Here is a 13304-nt window from a genome sequence, read left to right on the forward strand (position 1 = left end):
GCTCATTCATCAACTGAAACACTAGACTAATCGATTCTTGGGATTTAAGAATCAATATCGGTTCGTAAAAATGAGAATCGATTAAAATCGAGAAATCAATATTTTTTTTACCCAGCCCTAGTAAACGATGTCAGCTGGTTACACAAAGGTTGTGAGTTTTAGTCCATAATGCATTAATTCCTTCCACCAATGAACATCGTCTGGTTCCTCAAGGTCAAAAATATTATCGTCTCAGTAACTGCATTAATGGTCTAATATTGGGTGCTGTGGTTATTGGGTTCTGTGCTGATACTTGTAGGTTTTAGCCTCATGAGCATTAAAATGAACTGACACACAACCACATGATCAGCGCTTTGAGTTCATGTATGCATAATAGATGATGTGGCTTAGTGGTTAAGGTTCAGGCCTGATGACCTGAAGGTTTGAACCTGAGAAGGGTTTATTAATGAGTAACGTTTATCAAGTCAATCTAGAGTACTAGAGAGTCTGGTAGGGTTATGCTAGTTGTTTGATTTAGTACTTAAAGTGCTGGTAATCAAAATGTTTGTGCTAGATTTATGTAATAATAATAATACACAATAAACCGGTTTATATATTTATCATCCAACTGGTTTATTAAACCAATCATCTCATACATTTGAACAAGTCTTTCTTGTTAAACTGCTAGTCACATTTAAACCACATTCATAGTTTTTTAACTGATTAAATGTAATGTTTTCACAAATTATGCTGATTTAAAGGAGTTTGGATAAATGCATTGTGAAAAATGAGTATTTGAATAAAATCAAATGGATGCAAATGATAACACATTATGGCAGGATTAGTTTTTTTGAGTGTGTGTGATTTTCACATCAGATCTCAGAAGGTTTGAGTGTTGTTGATCAATGGTTAAAGTGCAGAAATTCCCCCAGATTTCACAACATCTCGTTTCAGTTTTCAGTTTCAGTTGAAAGGATTTGTTCCCTTTGAAATGAAAATTAGCCCAAGCTTTACTCGCCCTCAAGCCATCCTGGGTGTATATGACTTTCTTCTTTCTGATGAACACAATCAGAGTCAATAAATATCCTGAGTTTTATAATGGCAGTGAACGGGATCAACAAGTATGAGCTGAAGAAAGCGCATCCATCCAAAGCAAAACGTGCTCCACACGACTCCGGGGGTTAATAAAGGCCTTCTGAAGTGAAGCGATATGTGTTTGTGTGAGAAAAATATCCATATTTAACAAGTTATAAAGTAAAATATCTAGCTTCTTCCAGACCATATTCAAGTTACGAAGAAAGTGTAAAACTCTTGCAGTTCAAAATGCTTAAAGGGTTAATTCACCCAAAAATGAAAATTCTGTCATTTATTACTCGCCCTCATTCTATTCTACACCCATAAGACCTTCGTTTGATGAAATAATGGCCACGGACCAATGGTAGTACAAAGGTGTTTACCAGCCGAAGCAAACTTTTCCAGAAAGTTCACTTTGGCAAGCTGTTTCGAACTTCCAAAACAAACTCCATACAAACTTTGTTTCGGCCTGATTTTGTTCAAAATGACGTCACATCAGTTCATTCTTCGATTTTGTTTAAAGTATATTGGGGCCTTTACACTACGTCCTACACCTTCCGAATTCAATTTACAAAAAAAGCATAACTGACATGATGTCAGTTGTTAAATATGGGTATTTTTCTTACACAAACGCATCGCTTCACTTCAGAAGGCCTTTATTAACCCCCAGAGCCGTGTGGAGTATGTTTATGATGGATGGATGTGGATGGAGACACTTTCTTCAGCTCATACTTGTTGATCCCGTTCACTGCCATTATAAAGCTCGGATGCGTCAGGATATTTATTAATATATCTCTGATTGTGTTCATCAGAAAGAAGAGGGTCATATACACTAGGATGGCTTGAGGGTGAGTAAAGCGTGGGCTAATTTTCATTTCAAAGTGAACTAATCCTTTAAGGCGTTTTGTTGAAAGTTTGTTTGCGCTCGGCTCTGGAGACTCTCACATGTGTTCGTTCTTAAAGTAATTCAGAGGTCCTGTTACCACAACTAAAATAAATACATGCTTGCAAGTTAAAAATTCTAATGTATTGTTTTAATTAAACCTTTTAAATTGCAAGCATTATTTTAAGTTCTTTTGACATAATAATGATGATCGTTACATCAACTTAATATCGTCTGTAATTTAAACTCACATTTCTGCGTTAATTTGACTTTTTTAAAAATTAGGTTGTAGTAACTTAATAAAATTCTCTTGATTAACTTCTAGTTCTAATTTCTAGTTCTTGGCATGATTTGCATTAGGACTGGATAAGGAGAATAAATGTTGAAATTAAGTGTATTTTATGTGTTTTTAAGTGAAGGAAAAGACCTGTTAGTGTTTAATGCTGTTATGTTTGACATTTAAAAGAGATTTTGTAATGTTGAAGTGTTACCATTGTGCTGAAGAGTAGATACATGAAGGTAAACTCTATTGACTATAAACAATGACTGCTCTAATGCTAGTGACAAGTAATATCTTACTTGTTCATTAAATATACATATTAAACAAGTTATGTTAGCATGTGCTATGAACTCTTAATGTTTTTGAGCAATCAACTTAAATGTTTATGCTACAAATTAAGTTCCTCTAACTCAATGTAGCATGTTGGTTGAACATAAATTCACTCAAAGTTGTCATAACTCAAAAAAATTGATGCAAACTGTTGTGTTAATTTTTTGTTGTTAAGCCAACACGTTGTTTTAGAGTGTGAGGTGATGTTTGATGTCAGAGACTCTCACCTGTGTGTCCTGAAGAGCCCAGACTGTCTGTCTAGAAACACTGTCCTAAAGGTTTATTTGAGTGTTCACAGGTCTCGAGTGCGTCAGTGTTCAGGAGACAGACATGTTATTTTTATACCCAGAGAAATCAGAGAGTTTGGCCTCTGACCAGATCTGCTTTTGATTGACATTCCCTAAATATGAGCTTTATTATGTATATTTTATGAAATGTAATTACTTATAATGTAGAAATTGTTCTGTAAAAGCAGCAAGACACTTTATTTTGTGTTGTATAGTGAATATAGTCCTATCAATCTCTGACTCTTTTAGCTTTTTGTGTATTTGTCGAGCGTGTTGTTGTTTTTATCTTTCAGTCTGTCATATTTTCATACGATGCTCATTGTTCTGTGTTCAGTTCCTGTGTAAGTTAGTATTACTATAGTACAGACTGTGCAGACTAAAATCATAGATGGATAGATTTTGACTGATAACGCTGGGAAAATACTTCCAGGTGATCCTTTATACTTCCCACCCCAATGGAAGTGCCCCCCATGCACTTCCTGCCATTTAATGCCTCGTTGTTCTGTACTGAGTGTGTAGAGTTTCTCAGACGATCCCGGGAAAGAACGGAATGTGTCAGGAATGTGTGTGTGTGTGTGTGTGTGTGTGTGTGTGTGTGTGTGTGTGTGTGTGTGTGTGTGTGTGTAAAACAAACTCTTCCTCTCCAGCTGTGTGACTCCACCTTCACACACACACACACTCGTAGTCAGTAGTGCTGAGGTCATGCATATCAAAGCGATTGGCCTCAACACGTTTGCACACACGCTGCCGTCTCGTCTCACAGCGTCTTTAACACTGAAGTGTTTCTGCTGCTGTATTTCCTGTCACCAACAACACCTGCAACAGAAATTAAAAGGATTGTTCACCCAAAAATCATCTTTCTGTTACCATTTACTGTGCATGCCTTTCTTTCTTTCTGCTGTGGAACATAAAACGTTTGAAGAACATTGGGAACCAAACAACATTGAACCCCAATAACCCCATTTTTTTTTTTTTTTTAATTAATTTCTCAAAAATATCTTCTTCTTTTTTTTAATGTTCCACAGCAAAAAGGAACCAAGTCATACAGGTTTGAAACAACATTTTTGGGTGATCTGTCCCTTTAAAGGGTTAGTTCACCCAAAAATGAAAATAATGTCATTAATTTCTCACCCCCATGTCGTTCTACAGCCGTAAGACCTTTGTTCTTCTTCAGAACACAAATTAAGATATTGTTGATGAAATCCGATGGCTCAGTGAGGCCTCTATTGAGAGCAAAGCCATTCAAACTCTCAAGGTCCATAAAGGTACTAAAACATATTTGGAACAGTTCATGTGAGTTCAGTGGTTCTATCTTAATATTATAAAGCCACGAGAATACTTTTTGTGCGCCAAAAAAACAAATTAAATGCTTTTCAACAATATTTATATGGGCCGATTTCAAAACACTGCTTCGGAGCATGCCAACATTAAAAATTATAATGAATATGTCACGGTGCATAGCTATATTTATCAGAATGTTACTTTCTAGAGTTCATTTTTCTAGCTGACTAATGAGTTTATGGTCACTGAATATGTTTTTCTGAGGTAAATCTGACGTGACATTGTTTACAAGCTGTTTTATTGACGTCTTTCCGAGGTTGAAACACTGATTGAGCGATTACACGAGACATGATACGGATTTCAGTAAGATGTACTGTATATTTTAACATACCTTCAGATGTTCATGCATGTTTATTTCGCTGTAACTGTATTAAAGCGGAGGAGAGGATGATCACATGCTTCTCTTTAACTGAGGCGCTAAAGCGATCTGTCACGCCACATTAAACAGCGCCAAAACGGTATTTATTTTTTTAATCTCACAATAAGATGGACGTCATTTGAAATCTGAGACTTTTCTTCATATCAAAAGTAACAAAGCACAAGGATTATTGTGATTTATTGGATGGGAGGCGCTACATATTCTGCTCATTCATCAACTGAAAACAGACTAGACTAATCGATTCTTGGGATTTAAGAATCGATATCGTTTTTTTTTTTTTTTTTTTTTTAAACCCAGTCCTAGTCTTTATAACTCATTTAAACTCATTGAGATGTAAAGCAGCAGCAGACATGTATTCACAGAGATTCACACTTATTACACAAGTGCTGGTGCAATGCATTATCAGTGTTTGTGTGTGTTGTGTAACACTGTGAGATCGTATATTATCTGTTCTGTGAAGGAACCTGTAAGATGAGGGCTGGAGTTGGGCTGTAAGTGAACAATAACATCACAAACATTCAGATGGTCAAGTTTATGGTGTTCAGAGCAGGGTTGCCAGGTTTTCACAACAAAACCCTCCCAGTTGCTACTCAAAAATAGCCCAATCACATTTCAGGGGGGTCCCCCGGTAAAAACCGCGCTCTGGGGGGTGAAATAAGCGTTTTTTTTGGCTGGGTTTCCCAGGTAAAATTCGCATTCTAGGGGCTAAATATCACATTATTGCGGTCGCTTCAACATGCGGACATAAAAAAACAACCAGCAGCAACACTGTTAAAGTAGGTTCAGAGTCACTTTCACAACGTTGATCTGTTTATTTGAGCGGCCAGACTTGTCATTTTCTGACTTAGCCAATCGTGTGAGTTTAGGGCGGGGCTATCTGTTTGTTTGACTGACCAATGACAGACAGAGTGTTTGGAAACACATTTGCAGTTTTGACCTAAACTTTCGGGCAATAGAGTACCTCAGGGATGACGCGTTTTTGTTGGCCAACCCGGAAGTTAGCGCCGCACGGGTTCCCTCGACTGAAAGCCTATTCATTTTTCCCATAGACTTTTGGAAAATCGCAGAAAATAAGCTCGGTGTTTAACAAAGGGTTATGACACTTACACGTTTTTTCTATCAAGATAATCTTTACAAGTTAAAACAACATTTATAGATTTTGAAGCCTAAATAAAGTCGTCAGATATAAAAAGCTAACAGTAGGCTATAAACGGACTACAGCACACCATGGTCGCGGATCAACGTCACCAACACCAAGCGTCCTCAAACTTTATTTAGAAAACAACTCTATTTAAAAACATGCTCACTGATTATGATCTGCGCTGTGTATGAATACTTATCCACTTTTTCATGAGAAATGCTGTCCAAATGTTCTGTTTATCATGATGACGTCTAAAGTCCCCGCCAAAGGAAGTAGTCCCTTTTAGCAATTTGTTAGCAACCGCCGATTTTAAGACACAGTAAAAGTTTAAAAAATCACAAGTGGGTTATAACTGGTGTGTTTTATGAAAAAAACCATTCAAAAAACCCATAGACTTGACGGCGTTGGAACCGGAAGTCCTAAAATGCTAACTCGCTTCCGGGTTTTGCCTACAAAAACGCGTCATCCCTGAGGTACTCTATTGGGGTTATTAGTGAAATGAACAAATGAACTGGTTTTTCAGCACACGCTTTGAGTTCATTGTGTGGCGGCACTCACAGATCTGAGCCTCAGTTCATGTAACGTCATTACTGAACAAAAGCAGCTTATGACTGTTCTTTAGTGGTATGTACATGTATGGGCTTCCTGAGTCTCGTTCCAATCAGTAAAGGCCTCGATCAGCTCATCATTTGCTCTTTTGGATATTGTTGTACGTGTTCTAGTTTGGACACACTGTGAGTTGGCACATGGGTTGAATCTTGTATAAACATGTCTTTAATCATATTGCTGTCGTCAGTGTTGAGTAATCAATGATCAGCTGTGATTTTACCATGACTAAGAGAGTTTTAGAGCTCCGCTCATGATCTTCTGATAATGTGTGTCTTCACGTCTGATGATTTTTTGGGTCAAATGAATAATTTAAAAATAGATCTTGATGTGCTGTGACACTGAATCTACGTGGTTTATTAGTCTTGTGTTCACTTGTCAAACACAGACACACACGGATGTGAAATATGATGATGATTAGCACGATAGTGCTGCTCTTTTTTTCTGTTACAGTTCACAACAGAGCTACATGAGGACAGTGAAGGAGTTTTCTGTGGTGATTGAGGTTGAATTCATGTTTATTTGTGCAACGCTTTAAATATTACAAATCGTTCCAAAGCAGCTTTAGAGAAAATGCATGTTGCAAATATTACATCAGGTTGAAAATATGATGCAGAATGTCCAGACTGAAATGTCTTTTGTCTTCATGATTTAACAAGCATGATTTATTTGCACATGCTCAGTGAGATCTGCTGCTCTGTTTTCACATGTATGTTGATTGTCTCATAGGACAGGAAATAACATGTTCTTTGTGTAAGTGTGTTGAATTCAGATCTCGCCTCACAGCTAGGGTTGGGGATCACTTGAATTTCCCTGATTCCCAGTTTCAATTTCAGTATAATACATATTTATTCTGAGACTTTTTGCAAAACATTCTGCTGCAGCTGAATACCATGAACAAAAATCAACAGCCTAAAGAGCAACCAACTAATAAACTAGACTCGTATATATTTCAAACATTGTTAAAGACAAGTATGCAGCCAGTAATACAATTAAAAACAAATAAGCAAATTAGCAATAGCACAAATACAACTGAACAAAGTTCAGAAATTGAAATCAATCCTTATTAAAGTTACAAAAGTTATTCAGTCAAGATCATTGAGAGATTTTCTTTGTCTTTTGTTCTTTGATTAACATTATTAACACAGACAGCTGCAGGTTTATTAGGCTGCTGTCACTTTAAGAGTTGTATGGATCCAATATACTGATACACATGCGTTTTCGAGGATATTTTGACATAGTTTTGTGTGTATTTGTCTGTTCAAGCACAAGATGATGTGAAAGAAATCTCAATTCAGTATTCACACACTATCTGAGAGGCAGCGAGTGAAACTCGAGTGCTGAATTGAGTTCTGTTTCGCATCTTTTTGCGATTGAAGGGTTTAAAAGCACACTAAAATGCACACAGAGGAACCGATAAGCGGAATCTAAATTTTAATTTTATTGCAAGTATCCGATTCCTGGCCTTAATGGATAAGTTCACTTCAGAATTAAAATTTCCTGATAAGTTACTAACCTCCATGTCATCCGAGAAGTTTGTCTATTTTTTCTTCAGTCGAGAACAAATGAATTTCTTTTCGATTGACATAAACATCTTGGATGACATATGGGTGAGTAAATTATCAGGAAATTTGAATTCTGAAGTGAACTAATCCATTAAGTATCCGATTTTTCGATTCCCAACCCTACTCACAACTGAATGTTCAGAGTACAACAACCGTAGTGCACGACATAGTGGACAACTATCTGTCTGTTGTGTAACTGTGCATATGATTTACATGCATTCTTTGTTAGAGCTGTTTTTCTTTCTCTAGGCTATATGAAAAGTATCACCACTGAGTGCTTGCTTGGCTAAAAATGTGTTAAAGAAACATTTGCACCTACTATTGGTGTCATTTAACTGCAGTTTTACAGAGTAACGTCAGTCGTTGGATAACATGAGTTAAAAAAACATTAAAAATATAAATATCCCGGGTTGCTATGGGTACAGGTGTTTTATCAAAATAAAGTCTGTCCTCCTGGATCCTGCTCGCGTCTGAGAGTAAATACAGCTGTCAATCACAGACGCTTGCTGTTGATGTTTCTCTCGTCTGGAATCTAAAGCCTGTCTGACCTTTCATGACCCCTGAACGAAACGCATGAGGAACGACCTTCGCACACACATGTCGAAAAGTAAAAACAGATTCTGTGACGTTAGTGTTAGTTTTACACACATGAATGTGTGTGTGTTGAGGTTTAGAGCTCCCTGTTGGCTGAATGAAACCAACACTTTGCTTCCATTTTTGGGTGTTTTTCTTTGTGGCCAAGCGCTGTTCTCATCCGCACATCCATCTCTCGTTTCTCCTGATGTGTTTCCCTGCTGCTCTTCATTTCACTAGGAGAATTTTGTGCATTTCTGTTGAGAATAAAGACACAAACACATAATGAATGTCATTAAACTTTTATTTTTCTTCTATTAGAATTAGATGATTCCGAATCTGTGTTTTATTACTGTAAGATTATTGGTTATTCTCATCTTTGTCTGTAAAGTTTGACATCATTTCATATACATGCAGTGAACATAACGATAAAACAACTTGAATATATCTCTGTTAATGTTAAAGGAGACCTATAATGCCCTTTTCACAAGATGTAATATAAGTCTCTGGTGTCTCCAGAATGTGTGTGTGAAGTTTCAGCTCAAAATCACCCACAGATCATTTATTATAGCTTGTCAAATTTGCCCCATTTGGGTGTGAACAAAAACACGCCGTTTTTGTGTGTGTCCCTTTAAAGGGCACCTATTATGCAAAATTCACTTTTACATGGTGTTTGACCATAAATGTGTGTTGGCAGTGTGTGAGCAAAACCACCCTAGAATGAGAAAAATCCACCCAGTGTTTTTTTTACAATCTCAATAATTCATAAGCACTGTCTCAGAACGCCCTGTTCTAAGATTGCTCTCACTGTGATGTAGAATTGCGCTAAGCCCCACCCACGTGGTTTGATTGACAATCTGGTTTTGGCATAGACCCCGCCCTCGGTGATCGGTCAACCATCCTCCATTGTTTCAACGACAGCCGGTAATGTCTCCTAAGAAACATAAGTGTTCTGTTGTGGGATGTAATAATGAACATAGTAGTTTTCACTTACTTCCGACATCAGAGCCACTGAAAACGTAGTGGATGGATTTTATTTACGAAAGAAAGGCGCCACTCAAAATTCCAAAATACGTTTGTTTGCGCGAATCATTTTTTGACTGACTGTTTTGAGAACGAGGGTCAATTCAAAGCAGGTCTTGCTTCAAAGTTAATCCTCAAGTGTGGATTGTTGCCTACTATTCGCGATCCAACGTCACCTCCAGAAGAAGTAAGTGTATTTAATGTTTTTTGAGCAAATAGTCATTTCAGTCGATGTCAGCCAATTCAATAACAAATGCGTCTAAAGTTGTCGTCGTCGTCGTAGAATGTCTGTGTATATAATTTAAACCTTGTTTGTATAGTGTGTATCCACACGTATATATATATATATATATATATATATATATATATATATATATATTTTTTTTTTTTAAAGATATTGTATTAAAAACTGTGTATGTTTACTTAGCAAATGTTATCACAGTATTTGTGTTTGTAGTTTCAAAAAATTGCGCGAACGTTATCACAGTGTGTGTGTGTGTTGCACATCCATAATTGCAAAGGGGACGCGATTAAAACTCTATAAGTACATAAATGTATCAAATAACCATTCAGAGACGTCCTGCTCCATTCTCAATTGTGTTTCTTCTGCCGGAGTCTCTTCATCATCTGGGTCTGATTCCGGTTCAAACATGTACGGCTGAATGCCATACAAAACAGCGGGTCTCTCACTCTCAGCCATTCTGCTTCTACCGACTGTTTATTGCCATAGGTATGCAAGTTACACCCTCATCCAAAGGCAGGGCGGGGATATGCAGCTCATTTATATTTAAGGTGGTACACACCAAAACAGCTCTTTTTAAAACAGGCCCCAAAAATGACATTTTCAAATGGTTATAATAAATTAACTGTGGGGTATTTTGTGCTGAAACTTCACAAATACATTCTGGGGACACCCAAGACCAATATTACATCTTGTAAAAAGGGGCATAATAGGTGCCCTTTAAATGCAAATGAGCTGCTGCTTTAACAGCTCAACAACAACAAAGCTGGAGAATCTCACGCAGCCAAAATGAGGATTGTCAGTAACGGTGTTCAGCCTTACATTGTTCAAACCGGAGTCGACACTGATGGAGAGACTCAGGAAGAAGTTACAACTTTTAGAATGAAACTGGATGTTTCTGAATGGTTAGTGGATAAATTTATGTAGTTGCTGTGGAGTTGATTCAACTCATCCACTAGCATGTGTCGTCATGTTCATCTTTTGTGCAAATCCAGTGTTGAATTGACCCTCGTTTGTGAAGCAGTCTGGTGTAAAATGACGGCATGTCAACAACACTCTACTACAACAACTCTTCCTCTTCTCTAAAGCAGCCCAACATGGCCCCGCCCCCTTTGTTGCGTGTTCTCAGGGGCGGGGTTTATGTAAATGTTGGGGTTTGTGATGTCACCAATGCAGGAAGAAGCTCGTTGTAGTCCTTAAACAGTGATTTCTGTAAAAAAAATCCCTTTGCATTGAACTTTGAGCATCTTGACTTTGCAAATGTTTTTATGCTGAATCGGAAACATTGCACACTAACTAAAGCTTAAAAAAAATGAAATCATAATCAAGGACCCCTTTTAATCTTTACTAGTTTAGACATGTATTTATTTAATGCATGTGTGTGTTTACTGCAGTTGTTAGTAAGTTCCTCTAAATGTTCATAAGACATGTTTGTTTTAGCTAGATATGCAGTTGCTTAGATGTTTTATTGCAATTGTTTTGCAAAACAGCTGTTTTTTGATCCAGCAGGTGAAATCGGTGCATCTGATCATTTAGTAAAGTAGCAGCACCTCAACACTAGTGATGATTGACTTAGTGCATAATGAAACCACATTGATTGAAATGAATGTTTTGAATTCACATGTCTAATTGTGTCCGTGTCTGTCTGTAGCCCAGCGTGTTGATCGTCAGTTATATTGAGTCTGGGAAAGCGGCCGCACAGTTCGGCTTCTATCAGCAGGTGGAATGGAAGCCAGACGACTCCATGATCGCAGTGGCGGTGAGTAAAACACGTCTGTGTCTGTTGTGAGTGCGCTTTATGATGAGGCTCCTGTCATCCGTTCAGAAGCTGTACTGAGGTGAACCATCTGTCTGTTGTGTAGCAAGAGCTTAGACATGTTCAGACTGCTAGATAGTCCTGTTTAAGTACTTACTGAGATTGTTTACTAGCCGTTTTGCGCGTTCTACAAATTCATCTTCTTTTTTTCTTTGCATAATATCAGAAGTTTTATGTGGATTTAAGGAATTTTGAAATCAAAATAGAGTTTTGTGACTAAACCAACTAGTCATTCAGAAAATCCACCTAGTTGATGTACAAAATCTGTGGTTTTGCACAACTGTGGTCTTCTATGTGGAGATTGATTGATTGCTAATGTCACCGTGTTTCTTCAACCACAAATGCTCCCTGTATGTTCTCCTTGTTGAGCGTTGAGTAGAGGACCGTTTATCTCACCACAAATAACCATAGCGAGCCGCCCACATTGGCAGTATTTTAAGGCATCATGGATGAAGGCTGATCCAAAAGTTAGGCGGCATAATTATTCCGGTCGCACATCATGTCCTTCACAGAGGAGACGATTGTTTAAATGTTAATGTGAGTTTGTGCAGTCGAGCGTCCGTCACTTGTGGAGGGGCGGCATACAGTGAACAAAAACTGTCATTTCTCTTTTGTTAAGCTGCATAATTGCTGTCATTCTGCTCTATTAATGCAGACAGACAGACAGAGATGAGGAGAGACAGCTCGACGTTTGTCTCTTTACATGCTGCATAAAAGACTGAACGCGCGTTCATGTCTGTCCGTCACATTCATACGCCGTTCCCTCTGATGGCAATACAATACAGTGGTTGTGTCAGATATTCCTTCCATTGATCCATCACATCCTCTCTCAAACTTCATCTTTAAAGAGACGTTTGTTGAATTATGTCTGCTCAGTTTTTAAATTTGCTCAAGCATTTAAAATAAAAAATTTTTGGCTATTGTTTCGCTGTTTTTTTCAGCATCTTGCGCCATGAGCACCACGTTTAAAGATGCCGTGTTCTTTAGTTTGTGTCCTGAGACACATGCATCTCTGTGCCCCAGAACCACCTGTGTTGTTGTTTTTGTCGTCGTGTGTCCTCATCACATGGGTCTGGTTCTGTCAGATCGCATCAGAAGCGTCACGCGTGTTCAGACACCAGAGCTCCGTGTTTCCACTGCCTGACGTCACAGCGGTGCAGAATTACAGCACAACCTCAGGCTCCATTTCACAGCGCCGTTCTTCTGTGTCTGAATAAACATTGAGTGTTTAGTCTTGATACCGCTGGTTTTGGGTCATCAGCACTACCTGATACAGGAAATGACAGATGATAGACGATGATCATGCAGTTTAAACCATTTGATTGACAGTGTTTGACTCTCTATCAAACACTGTTCATTAACACGAGTCACAGATGATGACATTCACATGGATTTGTTAGTTTATCTCAGGTCACTTCAAAATGTCACATATCCCTTTCTATCGCAGTCGCAATACAGCCTCATCAGACTAGACATTTAAATATGTATTGTGCATTAATGTTGTACAATAGTAGCGGTGCACTGCTCGTAATTACAGTTTTTAATCTTAAACGTGTGATTTGCGTTCAATGTGTTTGCTGTTTATGTGTTTAACACTGATTTTGTTATTTAGTATATTAGTTTAGAATATTCCAGATGATTCCTGAGAGAAGCGATTCATTTCTCTCAGGACAGCATCTCTCTTTTACTGTTTATACTGCAACTGAGAGCCCAGAGGATCATGGGATATCTGGGTTTACTGAATTATTCTGAGAAACTCAAAACGCAATGATGTTTTGCCATCTTG

At 37.9% G+C, this 13304-nt stretch overlaps 1 protein-coding gene across 2 annotated transcripts in view; it reads left to right on the top strand.

The window, feature by feature from the left end:
* Positions 1–13304, top strand: part of ric1 (RIC1 homolog, RAB6A GEF complex partner 1) — a 54077-nt gene that overhangs the window by 3314 nt on the left and 37459 nt on the right. For both annotated transcript variants that reach the window (XM_048166948.1, XM_048166947.1), the window contains exon 2: positions 11354–11461. In XM_048166948.1, the coding sequence (XP_048022905.1) occupies positions 11354–11461 (108 nt within the window). The remainder of the gene's footprint in view (positions 1–11353; positions 11462–13304) is intronic.

Source organism: Megalobrama amblycephala, linkage group LG18 (genome assembly GCF_018812025.1).
Source record: "Megalobrama amblycephala isolate DHTTF-2021 linkage group LG18, ASM1881202v1, whole genome shotgun sequence".
In the NCBI taxonomy this organism is placed as follows: domain Eukaryota; kingdom Metazoa; phylum Chordata; class Actinopteri; order Cypriniformes; family Xenocyprididae; genus Megalobrama; species Megalobrama amblycephala.